Source organism: Aptenodytes forsteri, unplaced genomic scaffold (genome assembly GCF_000699145.1).
Source record: "Aptenodytes forsteri isolate BGI_AS27 unplaced genomic scaffold, ASM69914v1 Scaffold336, whole genome shotgun sequence".
NCBI classification, from domain to species: Eukaryota; Metazoa; Chordata; class Aves; order Sphenisciformes; family Spheniscidae; genus Aptenodytes; species Aptenodytes forsteri.
Genome location: NW_008794911.1, coordinates 2350173 through 2374948, shown reverse-complemented (window position 1 = coordinate 2374948; position 24776 = coordinate 2350173). Strand labels below are relative to the sequence as shown.

The 24776-nt window shown below is 39.4% G+C and overlaps 1 protein-coding gene across 9 annotated transcripts in view; it reads right to left on the bottom strand.

The window, feature by feature from the left end:
* Positions 1-24776, bottom strand: part of ABI1 (abl interactor 1) — a 61277-nt gene that overhangs the window by 9808 nt on the left and 26693 nt on the right. For 3 of the 9 annotated variants that reach the window (XM_009275209.2, XM_009275200.1, XM_009275203.1), the window contains 7 exons: positions 19993-20169; positions 10012-10026; positions 9184-9284; positions 5582-5722; positions 3259-3359; positions 2009-2089; positions 151-327 (listed from right to left, as the gene is read on the bottom strand). In XM_009275209.2, the coding sequence (XP_009273484.1) occupies positions 151-327; positions 2009-2089; positions 3259-3359; positions 5582-5722; positions 9184-9284; positions 10012-10026; positions 19993-20169 (793 nt within the window). The remainder of the gene's footprint in view (positions 1-150; positions 328-2008; positions 2090-3258; positions 3360-5581; positions 5723-9183; positions 9285-10011; positions 10027-19992; positions 20170-24776) is intronic. The other 6 variants (XM_009275202.1, XM_009275206.1, XM_009275204.1 and 3 more) reach the window with 4 other exon arrangements.

The following is a 24776-nucleotide window of genomic DNA, read 5'->3' as shown; positions in this document are numbered from 1 at the left end:
GTATGGTTTTTCTTGTTTGTTTTTCCTTCTATTTTAGGAAAGAAAGCAGTAATCTGATTGATGCTCTTCATAAATGAATTAAAATGCCATGCATGCTTTTACAATCATTTTGCTCAAAACAGTTTGTGATTTCAGAGCTCAGAAGCTTACTTGAATTTTGAGAATAAAGAGGCCCGCCATTAACATGAGGTTGAGCAGAAAATGGGGCAGTCACAGAAGGATTCCGTCTGTATCCACCAGAAGATGCTGAAGAAGTGGTAGAGTTGTGTCGCGAGATTTGCCTGGTCATTGTGCCATACTGGGAACCAGGAGCTGAACCCGGAGCAGCTGAAAAGCATTAGCCAGAGGAACCAAGGAAGAGACTTAAGCAGAGCATTACTTGGGATAGAATGCAGAAAATAGAAAAAAAGCCCAGAACATGGGAAATACTTGATTACAGGTCTCCAATAATTTAAAGCCAGTAACAGGAGATTAACAGAAAACAAACACCCCTGTTAAAATTAATAATGAGAAAAAACACACAGGACATAAACCAATACTCATATAAAGGGCATTTGAGAAATGCGACTTTGAGAGACTGGATTGGACTGGAAAATTGAATCAGCTTCCAACTCGTAAGCATATCTCAATTATTCTACATGCAATACCCTTTATTAAAAAGCACACAGAAAAAAAAATCCACGTTCTGCTCAAAGCAAATGTTTTCCATTGTGAACCAGAACTTGTCTCCAATCCAATATAAAAAGACACTAACAAAACAGTAAAACAAACGTCATGAGCTTCAGACACTTGGCACATTTATCAATCATATTTGCTAGTTGTGCCTTTTATATTGATGGAATTTGCACTAACAAATCAGAATCACCAATGCCAGCTGACAGAAAGACATCACTCATTCTTCAGAATGAACACCCGTTTTTACCTTCCACACGCTTGCTGCACAAACTTCAAGGTTAATAAAACAATTTAAGTTCTCTCTTGGATTAACCTCTGACAGCGAAAAGAATCACACCTTGCAAACTAATGAATCTCACACGTTGAGATCACATGGATCAATGCCATTTTTAAATGCAAAAACTGTTTTGCAATAAAATGTTTTGTGCTTTTATATACATATGTATATATCTTATATAAATATATATAAACATATACAAAAATGCACACACACACACAAACAAACAGTTTGCTTATACAAAAATGCACACACACACACAAACAGTGTGCGATCAGAAGTTTGCAGTCCTGTAATGCTATCCAAAGTCACTTTCGCTTAACTCTTCAGTAAGGGAAAGTGCAAAAGGTTATGTGGGTCAAAGCCTCCAAAGCTAGTTTCATAACACAATTAATTAATTTTGTCATCAGCCTGTGATAGGAAAGGGTGGGGTATTTTTTTCCTGCCTGTTTTGAAAAGTACTACTTTTAGATCCCATCCTAACAGCTATATGTAATACTTGAAGCAATTTTTCAAGAACTGTTAGTTCGTATACTCAAGTCTTCCAGTTTGCCACCCACCTGCAGCATTACAGAATCAAACCCAAGCCACTGTGACAGACACTTCTGCTTTTCAGTCACCTTACGCCCACAGGATAGAATACATACATCACCCTACACATCAGCTACCATTTTTAAGCCAGGGTGCAACTGTTGTGGCTTGGTTTCAGCTGCAGGAGCGATACAGCAGAATACCAATATTAATGCTGATTTTGAGTTCTTATAGGTCAGACTAATTGGATCTGAGCTTTACTGGGAACAGATTTCAAGCAACTGGCAGCCTTTTCCCCCTTACCTTGTACATTTACCTTCAGAGGCTTTAACCACAGGAAATTAGTGGAGATTAGATTTATTTAAAAACAAAACAAACAAAAAAAATCCCAGAACTGATTTTTATACTAAAATCACGTAGAGCCCACTACAGCAGAAAAAACACCTTCACTAAGTCCATTAGGAAGAGATTATTATTGATTATGCAGCATGACTGCAATCACTTCAGCATTGACATAAGTCTCACCTATCAGACTGCCCATCGGGAGAGGTGGTGGCAATGGTGGTGCTGGCGGGGCTCCAGGAGGAGGAGGAACAGAAATGTGTGCTAATAAAATAGTTTATATTCCCAATCAGGCCATATATTTTAAAAAAATAAATAAGAAAGCACGGGCACTTGATAGGCTTCCCAACTAAATACAGAAATTCAACTTTGATCAACTGATACAAACTCAGGCCCTGATCCTACACAGGGTTCTGTACCTGCAGATCTTTATTCCCATTGATTTTTATGGGATGCCAGACGATAGTAAGATTTCATGCCTATTTGTACCACTGCAGGCTCAGAAACACCTGGGAAAGGAAAGCCTACATGTGCATTAGAAAGTGAAGACTTGTCATCTGAGGAACAGAGATTGAAGAGGTTCAATAGCAAAATTATATTACACCAAAACTCCACTGTGCAAATTAGCTTTATGTGCTTACAAAACACACAGATAGTAAACAAGTGACTGAGTTGGTTTATTAACAAGATAATAATCCTGCTGGCTTATAATAAAGAAGGATCCTACACATTCTCACCATTCATCATTCTTAAAGACAAGGGAGTATGCTTTCGATGCCGAGAGATCCTGCATGGTTCTCTTTTATTGCTGTGCTATCTCAGAGGCACTAGTTCTTCTGCCTCTCTCAATGATCTCCATCATAGCTTAGCAACTGCAGACTGTAATTGTAGCAGAAACAACACTGTTGGATAAGCCTGAATTCTACTACTAGCAGTGTTTTCATAGGTCATCTTCTGCATTTTATTTGAAGTAAAGACTTATTTAATTAAAAAAGAGAACATGTACATACCGTCATTGGCAGACGGTAAAGTTAGCAGGTTATTTCAGAAGACAACATTTCCCAAACATGTACGTAGTTTCTGCTGCTTCTCAGGGCATCCAGAAATGCCAGATTGTAGATATGCATTTAAAAATATACTTAAGCTTTAAAAGGATACACCTCTCTCCTTCTGTCCCCTCCCCCACTCGATTATCTTGTAAAAACATGGACCAAAGGTGTTTTAACCATCCACTATTCTATAAGTGATTGTTCTGCAAGTACTTTTGGTAAAGAATTAAAACTTTAGATGTTCCTCAGCACTCGTAAGAGATTTCCTGACTAGGACTGTGCTTCAGGACAGTTTCTACCCCACCGTATTCAGTCAAAATCCCTCTGCAAACACAAGCGACTGACATTGCAGCCTTAAGTTAACATAGGAAGAGTCCCACATACCTGGTCCAATGGTTGGCGGTGAAGGTGTAGGCACGGCAATGGGAATGCCAATACTGCTGCTTCCACTATTCTCTCGACTGCCACTTCCTCCACTACTACCACTATAAAAGAAAAACACAAGTATTAGCACAGCATTTCCTACAAAGTTCTATCAACAGCCACACTTCTTGTGTGAGCTCTGCTAGCCTAACTCAATTATAGACTGTTGAAAAATCCCCTATAAAATGCCTCTGTGTCTACCTACAATTGCATACAGCTAATCAAGTCTGGATGCATTACACTCCTAATAAATGGAATTAGCTAAGCTGATAAACAGCACTATGCATAAAATGTCTAATTAAATGCTTTAAAAAAATAAAGAGATAAGCAACCATACCAGTTCTAGGCAATGGAGTAACAACTGAGGGAACAGTTATGGGGCCTTGTAATAACTGAAAGTAATAAGCTGGGGCTGGAAAAGTTCATGCCTAAACTATAAATAATTATTTAAGCTTATTTATGCCATCAGCCAAAGGAACATTTCCTCTACTCAGAACAGAAGTTTAGATTGAGAACTTTTTAACTGAGAACAGCTACGACAAACCTATTGGGGTGGGGTGTGATGTGGAGTATGGGGTGTGGACACTTTTCTGTGTATGTAACACTCCCCCCCACCCATGCACATGCTTTTTGTGTACAAGAAGTCTGTTTCTACGATAGTCTGAAAGGTAACAGTACAGCCAGGTCACAATTTGTTTAAGTACCGTTATATGATATACAAATTAGGGGCCAGCAATACAGATTTTTACAGAACATGCTTCTAGTGAACTACTGAATAACATTTCTACACATGCCTTTGGAGGCCATAACACTTCTTTTCATTGAGGGAGCTGAAAAAGAATCAAGATTCAGGCAGAATCTGTCCTTATTCTTATCCAAGAGCACTCCTTAGGCCAAGGCTTGAATTTACATGGATTAAATGGATAATATAAAGGGAACTAAGTAGTCAAGATGTTTTGAAGCCAAAACACCACTTTAACCCATCCATGTTAATTAAAGAGTACTCAGTGATGTTATAGCTTATTTATCATTCCTGGGCAGCTACAAATCAGTGCTGTCAGGAGTCAAGCACAAATCATCCAAATATATCTTAAGAAGATAACACTGTTACAAAAAAAAAAGAAATCAGTGATCTGAAATGGAAGCCAAGATAACGCCTTCAAAATTAGTGTTCTGTCTGCTGAAGACCTTGATCTTGTCACCATGGTTGCGGCTGAATTTCTAACTGCAGTCTACATAAAAGAAGATCTTGTGAGACAAGAGTAGGGAGCATTCACAGTAGCCAGCTAAACAGATAAACAAGATCTTTGGTGCAGCCAGATTGAGAAGTTATTTCATTCTGACAGTATTTCATGATTAACTGTGTCCAGAATACTCTCTCAACCCCCATTAGTGACCTAATGTGTTTAATTGCTTACTGGGAGTTTAAAAAAAGTTAAGACAGATGCTCTCTAAAAAATAAGCTAACATCTTACTTCTAACTACATTGAATTCTTTTGTCCGTTTTTTCCCTGCAGTTTGAAGCCTGTGATAAAAATTAAATTGAAAAAACTGAACTCACTCAAGATGTTCAGAGAAAGATCTAGCCTTGCAATTCGAGAAAAAAATTACATTAAAAAACCCAAGGTACACTCAGAACACCCTTCTCACCAAAAACACATACTAGTCTTTCATCAAAGAAAGCCCTTAAGCATGTGGGAACAACTGGCTGATACCAATACCTGCTCTGTGAATAGATTTTCTACTTCCATCATGCTAGCACTGATTATGAGCATTAAGTTTTACCCAAAAGAAAGCAATCGGCTCTTTCAGACTACCTTCATCACAGTGTTTCTAATCAACAGAAATTTCTCTTTGCAATTAGTGGTCTTGAAAACAAACAAAAAAAAAGCCTAAGCATATTTTAGGCTAAGGTTAATAATGCAGCTTTAAACCCATCAGGACCCATCACTACCCTACCTTGCAACTGCATAAATTTTGAAGTTTTGCTTATTCTTGGGAAACAAATACCATACAACAAAATAAATTGATTATATAAAATGAGGCCTGTCGTTATGGAAGTAAGTTGCTAGATACAATGAGGCTTCTACAGAGTATGAAGATACTTCTATGTGTTAGAGAAGTCAACAATACAGTGAAGTTCTGTTAATGCAGAGTGGTAGAATAACTCACCTGTTGCCTTTCAACAAAAAGCCAACAGGCACAAAGCTTCAAAGCTTTTCTGTGACTTCAGTAAGCATCAGCATGCCAGGCAGGAAAGAGTTACAATGAGAAAACTCTCTACCTGTGTGTTCTTGGTCTCTGGTTCAAGGAAGCCGTCCTCCCTGGACTGTGCTGACTGCCCAGTCTGGCAGGACTGGTCATGTAGTCATTGGGGACTGTTGGCGGTTTGACTGGCTCCAGGGTTTTGTAAGGAGTATTTCGTCTGGTCAAGGAAAAAAAGATTTGAAGACAGAAAGATAAAGGATCAGAAGATCAAAAGGATAAATGAATGAAGTAATGAAGCCATTTGTTTTCTTCAGTTTTCAGGAGAGATCACTGCACAGCGACCCACATTGCAGTATATTAAACAAATTCCACCAGGCAGGGTAGACAGGTCACATTCAACTCTCTTATGGAGCTATCTACATAAGAGCACTTTGAAGTTAGCCTACAGCACATAAACTGATTAAAAAAGCCTAAACTACATTTACCACTCAAAATATATTCTTTGAACTACGTAACATACAATAGTTACACCTGCATAATGTTCCAGGGTTACCTTTCAGTACACTGCATATGACAAACTCTTCCATTGTAACAATTTCCTCTTTCCTCCCTTCCCTTCCCCTCCAGATGCTTAACTGTCCTAAAAGCATTCTTGGCTAAAGGTATTCAACTCATTAAGACAGGAGAAAGGCTGAAAGATTCACAGAACAAGTTACATTTGCAGTCACCAATGCTCTTCCTAGTAGCATTGTTTCACACAATAATCAAGCAATCTCATATCACTTAAACAGATCTTAAAGTGCTTCACAGATGAGCTTCGTTGTCTCCATTTTGCAGCCCAAGAAAGCGAAGCCCAGAGACTTCACCTAGCAGACTGCATCAAGTTGGAAATATAACACAGATCTTTTGAGATCTATTTGCCAGACCCATTACTGCCTTAAGAACAGTGTGTTTATTGTACTGAATTGCAGAGCCCTTCAGTTCTCACCAGTAATTAAGAGATCCCTTGCAAGACATGGAATTTGGCAATACACCAGCTAAGCAAAACCAAAAATACTAAACTACTGGCATTTAATCATTTGTTCAATTACTGGTTATAACTGAGTTGGTAAGTTATATGGCTTCCTGGTACTTTAAGAAACTTACTGACTTCCTTTTTACAACATGGAATGCAACAGTACTAAATTTTAACTATAACATTTTATTATTAAAACCTCTCAAAGAGAAAAGTGGAAATACCATAATTGTTTGCATGCACTGTGGTGTTTGTAAATTAGTTTGTCTATATAAAGAACTCCAGATGATTTTAATATGCAGACTGCCAGCACCTATAGATCTGCCAAAAGAGATCAGTCGTGGGAAAAATAAAGAAACTTTGTATTCCAGTTGTAAGTGATAGAGCTCTAAATACCGCCAAATAAAATTATAAGCAGGGAAGATTTTAAATGTGCTTCCAATAGAAATAACCTTGAAAACTAATGTTTTAAAGTACTCTACCTTGGAATGCACTGGTGATAGGAACTACTACTCAGCTCTGCAGTACTATTTAATTTGCCCATACAATTTAAAAATACTGTCAAAAGCAAACCCCGAGTACATCCTCAGGTTCAGCCATGCCTCAGTTTCTCCTTTGTTCTTCACGGAAGAATTCAAACTCCTAGGCACCAGAGAAGTAAAAAATAATTTCTTTCCATCACTCAAGTCCAATCCTTCCCTTTGCTTTTCTGCCAGCCTTATGTGGAGGAGGAAAACACTCTTTCCTGACCCTGCCCAGCGCTCCCTGCCTCACTGTCCCCCAATGCTTCAGTGCAGTGCTGATGCCCATTGCCACCAGGGAGAGCTACAGGGAGTCCAAGGCCTTGCCCTGCCCCAGGACCCTCAAGGCATGACTGCAACTACTCCCTCCATCCAGCTCCAGCAATTCACTCATTCTCCTGTGGTACTTCCAACCTGAGCATCCAAGGTTTTCCACAGTCTCTCCCTGGTCTGGTGAAGAGACCCCTGCTTCCTGCAGTCCCTTTCCCTTTTCAGCCTGAGCAATTTCTGTGCAGGACTCCCTCCCCACCATACTCCTTTAGATAGTCCTGCCTTGGAGGAACAAGCTGCACAATAGGCAGCACATACTTAAAGGTCCGTGTAACACACCAAGCTCATTCTGATTTTACACGCTTATCTCTGTTTTCTGGATCAAAGGGAGAAGAGTAGTATCCTTGCGGTTTCTAGCAATTTTCTCTGCATATATTAGGGAAACAGTCATGCCTATGATATTTCATGCTTTGGCAGAACACGGCTGCTCAAGACAAGAGCTGTACTTCCTGAACAAGAAGGGCAGATAGAAATCTGTTACGAACCCACATTATTCCTCCCCCTCAGCCAACTGCTGCCTCTTGTCAAGCTCATCTGGAAATGACATTCAGCTGATTAATCCTTATCAGGCATCAGCTAAGGCAACCAAACAGCTCTGGCTTGTTCAGGGGGGAGCATAGAGAGAGGCAGCTCACCAGTACATCAACGCTGCTGTTTCCAGCAGCATGTCCAAGAGGACATGAAAGCGCTACTCAGCTTCCCAGGGCTGATAAACAACTCTTTCCCAGCTGGGATAAGAGAGACAATTGGAATACTGATTGCATGCCCTTGAGCAATGGGAATTTTCACAAAACAAGCTGAGGAAACCTCTAGGGTAATTTCTCTGCAGAATACACAACAAACACTGCCATCGTGAAGCAGCAAAGCATCAAATCAGGATTAAAAAATCACGAAGTCTTTGACAAAAGGAGTTGCTGCTCCTAAATCTCCTTGACCATTCCTCCTGATCCCCATCCTGTTCCGCCTCACTATTCCTCTTTTTCCAGCTCCCCACTTCTCCCAGATAACATACCTGAAGCCAACACAACCATGCCAGCCAGCTTTACAGTGCCTCAGTCCCCCATAGCATAAAGGAAAGACCGGCAGTGACAAATAGGTAGAAGGGCTTTTTTAGGATGTCTTTTGGAAGATATTGCACAGACAAAACCATATGGCATGTGCTCTGAGCTTCTCAAGTATTAATGTTTTGGTCCCTAGCAACAACTACTTGCTGGCACACCAAGATAAGCAGATTTCACTCCCCACAGGTCCACAGCAGCAAAACAGATGCTACGGCGGGGAACTCTGGTCACAGTGGGACTCAGGAATAGCAAAATCCTTCCTCATTTAAGCATAAAAATAAAAATGCACAAGCCTGCAAGAATCAATGTTGCCAATGTGTTCACAATGCCACGAATTTTGCTTAGATAATGCAACAAATATGGCACCAACAGCCATTTCATACCTCTTATAATACTGAGGAATGAGTAGACAAAAACTTTAACAATGAAGTCTTTCCCCTACTGAAGTTAAAACCTTACTGATATTCTTTTGTGTCACTAAGGATTTCTCCCCAGAAATCAGGAATAACAATAGCCTCCTCATTTACCCATATCTATAATAAATCCATCCCCCATGAAAAAACATTCTTTCAAAAGGTCATCATGAAAATAAGAGTCAGTGCAGTTGAAAGGGTTTATACAGAAAAGGTAACTGTGTGTTTTACTAAACGCAATCAGAATTGCCATCTATCCACGTATTTAAGAAACACCAACACCGGCACAGTTAAAACTTTCTATTACACAGGCAGGACCAAGCAGTCTTCATTCTTACCCCAGAGTTCCCCGGCCTGACATGGGAGGACTTGGTGGTTTTTGTGTAGGCGGATTTGTTCTTGACAAGGTGCCAGTTCTTGCAGGCTGGTTATTTCCATGCTGAAATAAGGGAAAACATGATTTTATTTTTATAACAGAGCAGCTCTATTATTGACAGCTTTTTTTTTTTTTTAAGTGTAAGAATACGAAGTGAGAATTCCCAGACAGCTGTCAAACAGCAAGTTTTCAGCTACACGCAAGACAGACACCAATAAATACAAAGAGTCTAAATACAAGCTTAATGTTGTTTTTGCTATTAATTTACAACAGACATCAGAGAGGTAGACAATTGACAGGTTCATGCACAAATCTCTTATAACCTCTTTTCTTTAAAGGGAAGCCACATTTGTGTTCATCTCCATTCGGGTGTTAATAATTTGAATCAAACTTTAACACTGACAGTACAATACAGTCAGCATGGGCCCAGAATTTCTCAATTTGTCCCTGCTATTTGACTAGCAGAGTCATTCAGGTTGTCTGGGAAGTCTCCTGCAAAAAATGTAAGTGAAGGGAATCAAGGCATCTACTGAATTCAGAGCAAAGCACTACATGTGTTAGAGAAATTAATGTATCTATGTATAAATGCAGATGTCAATGTATCGCAGATACATTGACACATGCTAAACGCTGTCAAAAAAAAATCAAGTATAGCATGTTTAATCTAAATATCCTATGGAAAGCAGAGGAGAGCATAAGAGAGCGCTAGTTTTCAGTTTTAATGGCTCTGCAGCCTCTACTATCAGTCACATGAGGCACTGTGGGTCAAAGGAGAAATAACACTTCTTACCTTGGCTTTTAGCCACTTAACGTTGGCAAAAAAAGGGGGGAAAAAGGTACAAATTAATGGCAGATCCATCACAACTGATAGGACAGGTTAAACTACAGATAATCACATTTAAAAAAAATCATTTGTGTCTATTCTTAATTAGCTACGTCCCAGTACACTAACAGAGATTTTACTGGCTCACTTAGTCATTGAAAGTTCTGTGTCTGACTAAGTGACCACAGGAGAAACACTTCTGTCAAAATTAAGTTTAGCTAGGCTTTGCCAGATTTGTTTGCCAGGGTCCTCATGGGCAGTAAAGGGTTGAAAAGCTCTTTGCTGACCATTCAAGTCCAAACCCAAATCAATGGTATTTCAGTGGCAACGTGCACTTAAGAATTTGTTCACAAAACCACAGTTTCAGCTATATGGCGCAGAATAGCCTTGCCTGTTGTTTTGACACTTAACCTTCATGTTTTTTGAAGAAATCCTAGCTGCTGCATTGAATGGTAAATAAAGAAAAGGGACTTCTCAAACAGGATGAGCAGCAGCACCTTTCACCTCTGGTTTATTGATTGAAATCTGATTCAAGACAGCACAGACCTGGCTGCTCAAAACTGTGTTGGCAGTGCTCTCATGATTGTTATTCTGAAATGTTAGCTCTTAGAATCAAGTCATTATATGACTCCACTATATCACTTTTACAGCCTTCGTGATTGCAGAGGAAAAAAAATTATGAAAACTTGGCCTCATAAGGAAAACGAATGTAATATTTTAAATAAATTCAAGCTGAGTTCTTAATTTTATTCGGGGAGACGGGACTCATGTTTTTGAATGGGGAAAAGAGTTAGTTTCACCAATTTAAAAAAACAAGGAAAGACAAAACCCCAAAACATAAAATAATCCCAATGCTATTTTTGAGGTTGTTTGGAAATAAAACTGTCACTTCCAGAACAAGCCTCCTAACGCACAGCTTTTCAAACTGTAGTTTGCACCTTCTTCTCCTCCTCCAAGAAACATAGACCAGTTTAAAGGCATCCATGAACTCAGAAAAAATAATTAAAACATGCTATACAGCAATGTGCATATGTGAGATTTCTGACAGGGTCTGCAAAACCACTGAAAAACAGCTGGGGTTTACAAATCAAATGAGGTTGAAAGCCACTGCCCTTAAGTTATTCATATTACAAGAACAGAAACACAAAACCCACTCCAAAATTCAAATGAAAAAGTTTAGCTGTGGTAAGTAAATTTGAAGGTCACCCCGTGCATTCCCAGTCTAGGCAGAGGTTCATCAGCAGAGTGGCAGAATTAAGGCATTTAAACCACTTCTGTCCCCACGTACTTATTTCATGGATAAACACGAAGGCTCAGTTTCCAGGATGCCGGGGTAGCCTCTCAAGTATTATATTTTTAAAAACAGGCTTCTAGCAATGAAATTTGCTTTCCCCTCTCACCGGAATATGTGACCCTTCCCCTTCACCAGTTGCCAAGGGCAATGGCACAATACAAGGGATTTGTTAAAAGAGACCAAAAAGTGAAACTCTTGGTCCCGTCCCTCCCCAGCAGCCATAGATAGAAACCTTTTAAAGGCTTAAAAGGAAGGGTGGCATGGTTTCTTACCCAGCCTCTACTACTAAATTAGCCTGCCTCAAAAATATAAAACCAAAAAGCTTCCTCTCTTTCCTTCCCTTATGCAGTGTCACTCAGCACTTATGGTGAGTCTTTCCACCTCCTCCTTAATCACTGTTACATTCTGCCTCCGCTACAGCGACAATATGAATATCAACATCTAGCAATGATTCAGGTATCTTCACCTTATTTCAAACCTTTCTACTGCTAAGTACTGTTTAACATACTAAACATGTATCTGAAGTCCAACAGCTCTTGACTTTTATTCCTATCTCTACCTCTACATCAGGTGAGCTCCATCTCTTTTGCTACCAGTTAAACAATATACAGACACACATGCTTCTTTATTGTGCAGAAGAATTCGTAAACTGTTGTCATACTGCTTTCTATAAGTAAAACGCTCTGTACATGTCCTCTCTGTTGCTGTCAATATAAACAAGAGTCATACGGGCAGGAAAACACAGGAGGAAGGAACACAAAGGGAACAGGGATTCTTATGGGAGAGGAACTCCTGATCCAAAAGACAGAAGGGAGGAAAGCAAATGAATCCAAGCGAGATGAACCATATGGCTATTTAATCATGGTTAATAAGCTAATTAATTAGGAGGAGACACTTTCTTATATTTATTGGCTGAGCTTATGAGGTCAACCTTGCTGCATTTCTTGGTCTGAAAACCAAATCTAGTACTTTCTAAGCAATTAAAAAAATTGCTTGGAACTGGGAACAGTTTAGGCAGCAGGGTCTAGACTCATTATGATTTTAAGAAAAACAGGGAAAAAAAGACAGCAGAAAACCAAAAGGAAAAGCAGGTACATGCTTAATATAGGTTCAAGCATCTGTCTACAAATGCCTCTAGGCCAGCCAGCCAGTTGGCAGAACATGACCATCACCAACTGTCTGATCAGTACCAAGAAGGTCAGTCAGGAAGGAAGGAAATGCAGGGCATGAGGAAGAGAAGCAGCAGCATGCATAAGGTTCACAGCTTGAAGAGGGAAGAGACTGTTCTGAGAGAGATCTATAAAATAAAAGATAGGAGGTGCAAAAGGAAAAAAGCTTAGTCAAATTAAGAGCAACGTTGAGAACTCCCGCAGAAGCTGTAAGGAGCACAACTCCCTTCTCTTCCCGCTAGTTATATTACTGTACACGCAGGAGACAGTTTTCAGCCAGATACCAGCATCCTGGATGACATACACATCGGAACAAAAACAGCGTGTAGGCTTGCTGGGGATGCTTGTGATGCCACAGCAGAGAACTAGACAGATCAGGATGTTCCCAGAAACAAGACAGCATGGTAAGCAGCAGTATTGGTTGGGGTTTCTTGCAAGCATCATAGCAGAGAAATGTTTTAAAGAAGCAAGAACAACAATTTTGCTGTTCCAGGGAAAACCCACCAAGCATGTGGCAGTCCTAGATAAAGTTTTAAAGGGTTGTCACAAAATTAGGAGAAAGAAACCAGCCTCATGTTCAAGAGATAGGAGTCAACCTTGCAGCATTTCCAAAAGATCACAGCTAAGGCAGTGGCACATCCACAGGGTTTTGACAGTGTGGGAGAGCGGGTCGGCCAAGGACTGAGAGCCAGCAGTGGGCTGGAAAGGAGTAATTCAATTAAGGCAATGGGCAAAACAGGTGTTTGCAACAGCCATGCAATGCATTTAGCAAAGCCAAAAGTGAGGCTGCTTCTGTAACTGATGCCAAGAATTCAGAGCACCTGGACTGAGAATTTTAGCTGTGGGTTTGGACAGGACAAGCAATGTTTTGGGACAGTTGAGCATTGACTGTAAGTACCAAGTAAGAGGCTTGCTTACTTGCTTAATGCAACTATTTCAGCAATTCCAGCATGCTTAGTTCTGGTAGTCTAAACAGTACAAAAATACCTGCTGACAAAGGCAGTAATGCAGGTTTCTATAACTGAGGCCAAAAGGACAAGACCAAGAACAGCATGAAAAGGGTAGGGTGTGAGGCAATCAGAAGTATCTACTGATAGCCAAAGGAGGTCCAGACATTTGAGGACTCTGCTGGCTGGCCTCAGGAGGCAGCCATCTAACTGTTTTTAATAGTTTCCATGCCAAGTAACAAGTCATGGGGGAACATTAGTCATGATTCAGGGAACCAGAAAGCTATTATTTGAGTTATAAACTGTGTTTCGAAAACTAGGGCTAGGGACATTGCACACAGCTCATTTATGTGAGCAAACGTATCTACAAGCACAGAAACACAAAAGGCCACTTGCACACAGGAGCAAAATCCTTATCACACTTATGTCCAGCAAGTTTCTCCTGCACTTTTCAGCTCTGAACTCTCCAATTTCAGTTTGCAGAAACTTCAAAATCTCTATGCAGGCTGGTTGTACTTCCCCTACTGTATGTCACTCACTATTTCCCCAACTTCTGAATTTAAAGAGCCAATTTCACTCTACATCCTGCCATATCTAGGATCAATGAAAGCCATCATTAAAGACCATCCAATATAAATGCTGATCCAATGGAAATAAAGGTTTAAAAACTGCACCAGTCTAATCTGCATTAACAGTAAGTGTCTGGCAAACTCAGAACTTTAATATATATGCAGTGTAAAAGCAATAACCAGCCTTAGATCCGTTACCTTTGACCAGTAATCACAGTCATCAACCACAATAGGAAAAAAAACCATGATTGCTCTTGATGACTCTTTAGTCAACCTCCCCTTTTACTTAAAAAGGTATTTCCTTTATTAGTCAAGGGAGAATTATCTGAGACCTCCCTACAGAAAGGCAGCTGGCCATAAGACCTTTTGAAGTGCTACTATGTATCTGCAGCTAGGCAATTCAATTGCTCCACAGGCATCATCATAGATTTTTGCACAAGATTGCCTCCTGTCTCATCAGTGGAGCATTTTGGAGTACCACAAGATGACACAGTCAGAGCAGGAAAAGCAGCTGGAAGGGTACTTGTACATGAAGATATGGGATGCCTGAGGAAAGGATACAGTAAAGCACTAAGTCTAGAACATGGTTTCCTTACAGAAATCAAGATATGGACTTAGGGAGAATGTGTAATCAAAGATGTTTTTCAGAAGGCAGACTGTGTGTCGGTACAGTCAGACACTCAGGGTAACACACTTCTGCCACTAGTTCTGGGCAGTTTTAAAGATATCACTCCCGTCTCTCAATTTCCGTATCAGAATGGGTCAGAAGCCTTTTTTTGTTCTTTATTTCCTTATAGTCTATTGTAAGGCAGATTATTTTGAGGAAATTTAAGTTCCAAATCAATTTTTCTTTCAAAATTGAACATGAGTAGGTAAGTCTCTCTTCAGTGAAATTTTACCTTTATCTTTTAACTATAACCTCTCCCAGTATTATTTGCAACCTAGTAATTACATGTTATTATTTATTATTAAGTACATCTGTTAACAGTAACCAGAAGTAGCCTGTCAGTATTGCTTCTCTTTTTTTTTTTAGTTCCCAAACTCTGCTCAGTTTGGAAATTTTCAAGTTACATTTGACCTTAAATTGTTTTTACATATTAAACTGCTATTAACATACAAAAACCTGCTTGTGGATGATAGACAAACTTAATATTGTTCCCTCAGCACTCAATAGTCTTATTCAGAGAAAGATACCTAGATTCCTGCCTTTAAATACTTCAAGCTTTTTGAATTCTTCGAGTTGGTAACTTTCAATCTAGCTACAATAAAATAAGGTTAACATAAAAAAAAATTCTTTTCAACATTAGAAAATAAAAAGTCCCCATAGTTTCCAGTTTTCTTTGCAAGCAGAGGCTTGCAACCTACATTGTATCAGATGACACTACACACACTTCTGAATTTCCAGTAGCAAGCACCCTATGAAAAGCACACAGTGTCAACACTCACAATAGAGTCATTAGAGTTGGCAACAGGAAGAGTTACTTTTTCCCCCAGAGAAGCGTTCTTTACCATACAGCAATATTTACTGTTTGGTCATGACCCCAGAGGGATGATGTGACATTAATGAAATTGGCAACATGACATCCTTTGAAGCGTGAGTGTCTGATAGAGGCTAATACAGGGACAAAGACAGCAGAGGCTCAGGTTCAGGATCCCTGGCTCACTTTGTTTTTATTACAGTGAATTATTTAAAAGTTAATACTCAAGTGGCCAACACATAAAAGGTCTTATCCTAAAGGGGAAGCAGGCATGAGTAGGTAGCCTTCCACTCTCACATCAGCACTTCACCTACCTTTTTGTTTTGCACTGACACAGAGGTAAGCATGAGAACTGCAGGTGAGCAGGGCACGCTGAGAAGCGTAACAAGGGTGAGAGCAAGGCTCCCTTCTCTAAGCTTAGTATTTGATAAGTTTTGGCCCAATCCCTACTTTAAGGGAGTCCTTCCAACTTCCATTTGCTTGAGAAAGATTTCTGAATGCTCATCTTCTGTTTGACTTCCTAGCCTAGAAAGCTTCTTACAGTTTTTACGCACTGAAATGCAAGTGTTTTACAATGATGAAATTCTGAATTTTTTCTTAAAACAAAGCTGAAAAGTGATCAATCTTCATATACAATTCATGTTTGGTTTTGAATAACTATTAGTTCCATAAAACAAACTTGATCCAATTACAGCTATCAGGCATTTCAGTTTAGCATGTATTCAACATTTTACCTGCCTTTACCATATGGCATCATTTCAATTCCCTACTTAGCTGCCATTTTACAAATTGCTACAATTCCACCTGCCTCCTATTAAAAAAAAAAATTATAAATTCAAAGGCCAACTTCAAGGCTTTTAAGGCAGCTTCCAAGCTTCCTTCTCCCTCTCCCCCCTCTTAAACTGAGGATTTTCTGTATGAGTAATTGTATTTGACCTATTTATTTGCTGGCACACTACTTTTTTTTTTTCCTTTCACAAAAGAAAGGGAAGAGAAGGAAGGAAATGTTAAAGTAGCCTCTGCCTAATAGTTTTAAACCAAGCTCTACACAGGAAGGTAGGCTGTCACATCACAACAGTTACTCTTATTTACCAAGAATTACTTCAGCTACACTCCCCTATTCCCACAGGGTGACAGCTGAGCAACTACTTAACAGACCAGCAAAAATGCTTGCCTGTATGTTTCTTGGAGCCATCTACAAATAATATTTGTGTTGCAAGGGAAAGCCTTCTCACTAGCAACCAATTTTAAAAGCCCTCCTGATTTTTACTCATGCTAGCCTTGGCTTCATAGGCACGTAAATGAAAAAAAGCAACTTTACTCCTTTTGGAGACTTTGTATCTGCCCCTGCAAAGGGATGGGGCAGGGAGCGAAGAAGGTGGGGCAGCTTGGGGCTGCCATGGAGCTTTCAGGCTGAAGGAGAAAGCACCTCTACGATCCTAGGATGCTCTAAAAAAGCTTTTCTACCAAGAAGCTGCTGGAGAAGGAAACAGCACTGCCTTCCAAGGAGGTGTCTCCCATCAGGGAGGAAACCTGCTCTAGAGAGCAGCTGCTTACCATCACTGCCACACCCACCCTCATCACCTGCCCCCACAAAAACTGCTGCATGCATGTGAAGCAGAAGGGGGCATGTAGAGCTCTTCTCCATGCCCCAAGCATAGGTATTTGCTTTTGCATCCCCTCTACGCAGCCATGAGAAGCATCAGAGAGACACACAAAGAAAATGAGCTGTGAGTATGCATAAGAAGTGTTTCTGCATTTGCTCAGATGGAAGATGTACAGGGGAAGACAGTATTTACTCTGAGGATTACCCTTTTTTTTTTTTATTTCTGTGAGACAGTATTTTTATTTACACTTTTTATATAAAACAATTCAGGATCACCCCTTAAGATATACTGCATATTTTAATGACATTTCTCCTAGGATCAGTATTTCATGAAATAAATAAAAGCAGAAACAGGCTATAGTCCAGCCTGTATCTTTGATTTCTCCTCCTTGTATTTTTCTTTTCTGTTTCTTTATCAAATGCTGCACCAGAACACAACAGAGTCCCATTAAGAGCAATAAACTGCCATCTACAGATTTCAAAGAATTGCATAATTTTTATTTAATACCTAAATGTCAATGTATGTGTTGTACTGTATTTTATTGACAGTTGCCACAGCAGACGACATTCAAGGACCTGCAAGTTAGTCAAACTGACAGTTACTCTAGGCAGAACTGAAACTTCTTTTCCTCTAGAAAAACATGGTTTCTAAGGCCTTATCGGACATGTTGGTATCCAACTTGGGGTGAAATCTTTGGTCAGGAAAATAAGACTTAACAGAGTCTGAAGCATCTTCTAAGACCATTCTGGACAAGACAAAATTTGTAATTCAATTTATTGTATGCTTCCCCCTAATTTGTATGTTCAAGAGGCAACTCAGATTCTCAGTGTCATCCGTTATTTGTGCTGACAACGGGACCTGATCCAGTTTCTTAAGTTGTTTTGGTTTGATTTTCTTATAACAGCACTAGCTATATCTAGGTTTGCAGACAAAGCAAGCTACTTCCTTCAGAGCTATGATCTGTGTCACACTCTCAGAATCCCAGTAATAAGATAGCTAAAAACATGTAATTATGTCATTCACTACCTCAGCCCACTCTTCTCAACAGTGGGTCCACTGAATGTCAACACTTGTGAAGGTGTCAAATGCATGACAGCCATCTTTAACTATATACCTGAGGCCTGGCTGGCAGCTTATTTCATTTGTGTAACAAGTCTACATAGAAAATACCAACATCATTTTTCTACTTCACACCTTCCACAGTTGCAAAATACTTAGGCAAATCACTCAATAAAGAAACAACAGCAAGATATAATTTGTAGCTGACTTGTAATGAGTTGCTAATTTGGTTATTACTGGAAGCTATTTTACCTCTGAACAGACCAAGTTTTTAATATAGAATTAAACCACTAACAGTTAAAAAAACCTTTACTAAAAATGTTCCCTAAGAGCTGCCTAGAAATAGGTAAACAGCACCTCATTTCCACCCTCTAAACAAATAGGGTCACATTAATAAAAAATAAAGACACCAGTACCCCTAAAAGCAAATAGTCATACTGGAAAATGCAACTGCTACACCTTAACAACTACAATGTTTATGGATCAAGCAACCTGTTTTGAGCCTGCACAATACAAGTAGTTCAGCAAAGCATTAACTTCAAAGACTAACAGCAATGCTACTTTTAAAGTCTTCTACAGCACTCCGATCCCTGGAGCACTTAAATGCAGAAACCAGTATCCTGACATTGAATTTGTGGATTCCTGTATTCTCTATTCATAGAGCGCTCTCCTCAAATGCAGAGACTGTACTGAAAAATTATCAATTTCTCTGACCCCAGTGTTTCTATTTTACAGCAATTCAGGGCATGTCTTTCAGGCTTCTATATAGGATTGTGCTTCATCCAGTCTGGCTTAAATTATTAGTGTAAAACAACCCTAAGTAGTACAGGTTTAGCTACAAACAAAAGAAAAATTCAGGTAGTCCAAAGTCACTATGTTAATTCATAGAGATGTCATGGTATAGAGCTGCTTTCTAACTTGTGTTGGAATTAGACTCCTCTGGGCATTCGGAGGGTTACTACGAAGGAGGAGGTACCCTGGCATTCTCATGCCGAGTAATTCTGAAAGATCTGTTCCTCAGGAGCTCAGCAATTCAAAGGGCACATGATGGGCTGATCTAGCTGCACAACTGACTGACCAGAGCACATCAAGCTTTAGAGGATACACAGGTGTTGAATAAAAGCTTTTTAATGCCATTCAAGGGAAGAATGTTGTGAACTGAATATACCTGGAAGGCCTGCTCTAGGGGGATACAAAGCTATTGTTTATGAAAAGATGTCCAGGGAACAATAGGTGTTATATTAATTCACTTCAACTATGACCATTTCAAGAGAGGCAGACGTTAATTTACGAAGGCTTTTATTTAGAGAAAAGGAAAATGAGGCTGTTCGAAAGTACAAATGGGAGTGAGACATCAAATGCCACTGAGATTTAAATGCCAACTAGCTGACCCCCTTTCTCCTGACCACCCTCCAAAACACCAACAAAAACACCCACCCCACCAGCCAGTTTCCCCGAAACAGATGACTTAATTTTTCTCAATAACAAAAGAAATAAAGGGAGTGGCAGAGCCAATTTAATCAGAGGAGGAAGGAGTAACAATTTTAAAAGTCAGTCATGGCTTTTTTGACAAGTCATGAGCCATTATTTCCAGACACTGTGACTACCACTGACAGTCACAAGGTTATGACAAACATTGCTGAAAAAAACCCTCACTGTAAAACAATCCATTTTGTTATTGAAATGTTTGTACGTGGGAGTATATCAAACCCATAATCCTTCCTACCATAAATGAACTAAACATTTTAATGTCAGTAACATTCTGCCCCAACCCTATCTCCTGGCCTGTGTTACTTGGAGTCCTCAAGTGTCCAGGTATTCTTACCTTTACGCCATGGCCAACATCATCCAGCACCGTGTAGTCTATAGGTTTTCGAATATACCTTACAGGACGTTCCATGTTCGCTGGCGCTATAATTTTGTGAGTTCTTGATGTGTTCTTATTGGTCGTCAAAATGCCTATCTCTCTGCGAGCGACCTTTTCTTTATGGATGTCCACAGTCTAGATTAAAAACAAGAAAGTATGGGTTTCTTTAGGCATTTGCTGTTTTCTTTACAGAGCTATCTACACGTTTAGGCTTCACTACAAGACAAAGAGTCTGAACCAAGTTAATGCTGCTGGAAGGATGCCAGTTTATTGACGAAATGAGTTTAATCTACATGAACATTGTTTGAAAATTACACTTTAATGAAATATCCAATATTAATAATAGAATTACAATTATACATTACTGCTTTGACACTCTAAAGATACTATGCAGATACGGTACTTGCAGATTAACCCTCAATGTTCTTATGGCTGACACTAGTAATAAATTACTCCAACTCCACAGCTGGGAAACCAGGACAGACAAGCTAGGCAATTTGCCCACAGCCCCAGAGCAGGAGTAAGCTTGGGAAGTCTGTGCAGTAATTTCTTTCAGCAAAGCCATCAGTGCATATCAGAGTAAGAGTCTGCATAGGGAAGGACTAATTTCAGCACTGAGGCTAGTTTCAGTCATAGTGTTTATAGCAGCTTTAAGGCTCTGTTTTATTCTTTTAGTAAAGATGCGAGTAAAGGAATTTAAAATATGCTGAGCTCCATCATTTTATTAGGAAATACCTAAAGAGACAAAGAAAGGCCAGTCCAGCAGTCTGTGAAGGATCAAACTAAGCTTCACATAACAGACGCATGCTTCTACATGCAATACAACCACCGCTTAAACCCTAGCTGAAAGAGAACAAGTACAAATCAAGCATCAGATGCCATAGGAATTCGCACCTCTAGGAAGCCTATTTCAAGATTCAGGGATTGAATTTACTGGTTTAAGTACCTACTAGAACTTCAGGATCTAATTGCAGGAGATGGTATCTGACAAAACACACCACTCTAAGTGACTTTGAACAAAACCTATCAAGCCACCACTTTTTCCACTAAGGAAAATAATTCTCCATCTCTAAGTATCAATTCCTCCTGGAGAGACTGTCAAAGAAACAGAGTCAAGGTTCAGAAAGAAAGAAAAATCCTTGTCCATCAGTAGTCGTTTAGGTACGTCTCTAGAAATGGCCTAATCTAAAATGGATATTGTGATGTGCAAGGTTTTGTTTAGTCAAGCACAAAGATGAAGCACAAAATTAGTTTATATTTCACTCTACTCCTATATGAGGCAAGATGAAAAAAGCAAGGTAAGCACCCAGGAAATGACCATTTCTAGGAAACCCAGCATTCAGTGTTCAGAGTTCACTATGAAATGCCTTCATTTGAAATGTTTTTTTCATTAACTGGTACACACGCTCAAATAATCTTAAATTCTCCTGAGTAAGTACAGAAATAAATAAAATCCTCCTTAACAGCTTTGATACATGGCATTGCAGATTACAAGTGGGAGCACAAGTGGAGAAGCACCTAAAAGCAGCGATATCAAGCAAGCTTGTTTTCACAGCTTAAAGCTAAGTAACAGACAACTTGTAACATCGTGAAAGGTTCTTTTACTTTGGAAGCACACGGAATCTTAATAGAAATAAGAGTTGTGATTTTCCAGAGCAATGCAAGACACTAAATGTCTATGTCTGCATTAGCTTATTTGGAATAAGTTAATTAAATATCCCAATAAAGCTTTGGAGCAAGTTTTATTGTTCTAAATACTCATGCTCTGAAAAATCCCAAAGTCAGGAATAAAAAGCACCTTTCCAAATGAGACCACCTTATACATCAAGCATTTGCCACTACATCAGTATCAGGTATCAGCCACCGCACCCATGTTTGCTCTGGCAGCCAGTTTCACAAACAACAGAGCAAAGACTTAAGAACAAGACTACAGGTATTTCTTCAACTCCAGCTATTATTTGTTCTTTTTCTTTTACAGACTAAATTATACATGTTAGTTCTGCCTTCTAGTTTGCTTTCAGCGAGATCAAGAAATGTTATGAGTGCTGTGCTACATGTTCTTAGATTATCCCTCTTCCAATTCCTCTGTACAACCTGAACTCTTTTGTTCAATGATGATACCAGGTCTCAAACTATTTTACAGAACTCTAATCATACGCAACTCCTCATATTTTGTAATACATGAGCACTGAATAGGTGAAAAAAAACTTTATTTAAAGTCACCTAAACAACATAGCAATACGGGAGGCCGAGGAGAACATCAATTTAAGGCACATACTACAATGTTTTAAAAGAGAGTATTTTAAAATACTGCTATGCCCCTTGAAATAAATCTATGCTTCTACTTCATTCTCATGAACAGAATCTGTTGTTACTAATAAATTAATTTTTTATTCAGTGGATGGACAAAAATGCATCTTTATACTAACAGTTCTCTTAATGTTGATGTCAAAAGAAAAAAGGAACAAAACAAAACAAAGCCCTTCACAGTAAAAAAAAGATGCATCTTCTTCTAGCAGGTAGTCCATGAAGACTGACTTTTCCTCCCTGCAATGAGCAATGAAAATTCCATAAATTACTAGAGCAGAGGACAAGAAATTCCAGGAACAGATGCTGTACCATACATGCTTTGGAAAATGACTTAAGTAATCTCACAACAAATTTGTGTTAACGGAAAAAAACGCTTAGAACAGGAAAAGAGCATATATTAATTATATCAGACAGCTTATCCAAAATTAAATATAGAGCAGCGCTTTGTAAAGTCTTGCCACAGATTTCAGTAATGTAAACCAAGCAAAGAGAAGACTATCTGTATCACAGTGCAGGGCCAGCAACTTATGGCACATATGTAAATCTTGAACGGCATGCAGGCATGCCTGTGCAAGAGACTAATTTGCTGTTCAAAGCAAGTGAGTCTGCAACTCTTACCACATCTGGTACACCGGAAAAGCAAGGCAGTATTTTGCCCTTATGCAAAGCAAAGGCTCCCAGCATATGCTTTGCCCAGAGCAATATGCTGCCCATCAGCTGCTAGACAACATCTTGCTTCTTCAAGAAGAAATTACTTTCTAGATCTATAAAGACTGCATGTTATTAATTTTTATGTGATCATTATGCAAAACAAAGCACATAACAGTTGTTCATTTTTGTATTTCTATTTATATCTACTTGCTTGATATTGATGTGGAAGTTTATTGTTTAGTCATAGGCAATGTTTTCCACTTCCAAAAGAGGAAAAACCCAAAACACAAGCAATTTTTAGCAGGATAGCATAGCTATCCAGCCAGACAACAGTTAATTCCCAAGAGAGACAAGCCACATATACCAGGTAACAGCCAAACTAGACCATTCTCAAAGCTCTGGGCACACTTGGCACCTGTAGCTATGAGTAAGCGCCCACTCTGATATGGTAACAAGACAACTAAACAGTAGTTTGTGATTTCACACACAAAACCTACTTTTAAACATCAAAGATGGAGAGGAGCAAAGTGTGGCAAACTGGCTTTGGTTAACACAGGTTAACAACCACTAGCAAACAGTCAGACCAGCTTCAAGTATGCTTGGCCTATGCTGAAACATAAATACATAGCATGATTTAAAATCTGGGGAATAGGGATGGGATTCTCACTCCTAGACAACATAATCCAGCAGGAAAAAGTCCAGCATTGTACTGATTTGGAGAAGAGGGAGAAGACAGCCCTTCCAAAAGCACAACATGTTTCCTTTGGGAAGCAAATTTAAAATAAACCATCAAACAAACCCCTTTGCCATTATAACTCGGTGCTAGGGACCATGCCAGCTAATCCCAGAGGCAAAGTTAAGCTTGGAGGTTGAAGGAACTGTTAATGATTAGCTGCCTCCACTATCTGTCTGCTTCAAACCATATGAAAAAACACAGTTGATCAACAGGATGTAGAGTTAAAATTTAACTATTTGCTTCCTCAGAAGTAGCCTCAAGGCCAAGTGCAGCACAGCAATGATACAGCAAATAGCTGTTCTTTTCTCTTCTTTTTCTGTGCTGCAGATACTGCTCTACCCATGTGCTACGGTGTGCAGTCCCAGGACAAACACTTTACAAGAAATAGAGACTGCAGTACATTTGGCCAAGCTAATTTGAGGCTATCCAAATATTTTAATAAAGCCCACATACATAGGGATATTTTTAAAAAAAAAAGGGAAAAAGAAAAACAACTTCAAGCTTTGACAATCTTTTTAATCCTGAACCACTGCAACTCAAATTTATGAGCCAGATACTCACACAGCCACTGCTTCTCTCACTAAATGCACACACAGCTGGTGAAGAGCAGGGGAAAAAAGGAAAAAAAACAAAGTCAACTATCAAATCAACTCACCTAACCAGGCACTGCCAACTTCAGGCTGTCCTGAAGGACAAGACAACTCACTACAGCAATACCACAGATTTACACCAAGCAAATACCCTTTAGATTTGTGTTAAACCAACTGATACTCCAGAAGTGTTGTGCAGGAAAACTCCACTTCAGGTTTCCTACTCTGCTCTTCCCCAGTTCCTCAAGAATGAAGCTGTAACAGCACACGCACACTCACCTGGCAGAGGGGACAGGAGAAGCACTGTGTGGTGCTGCACAACTATCTTACCAGCAAGCTAGAAAAAGCTGCCAGGCTTTTGGGAAGAATTGACTAACAGTTAGGGGAGAAAAGAGCAGCTGCCCAGTCCTCAACAGTGAAAATGGTGGCTATCAGGGAAAAACAGTAGACAAACA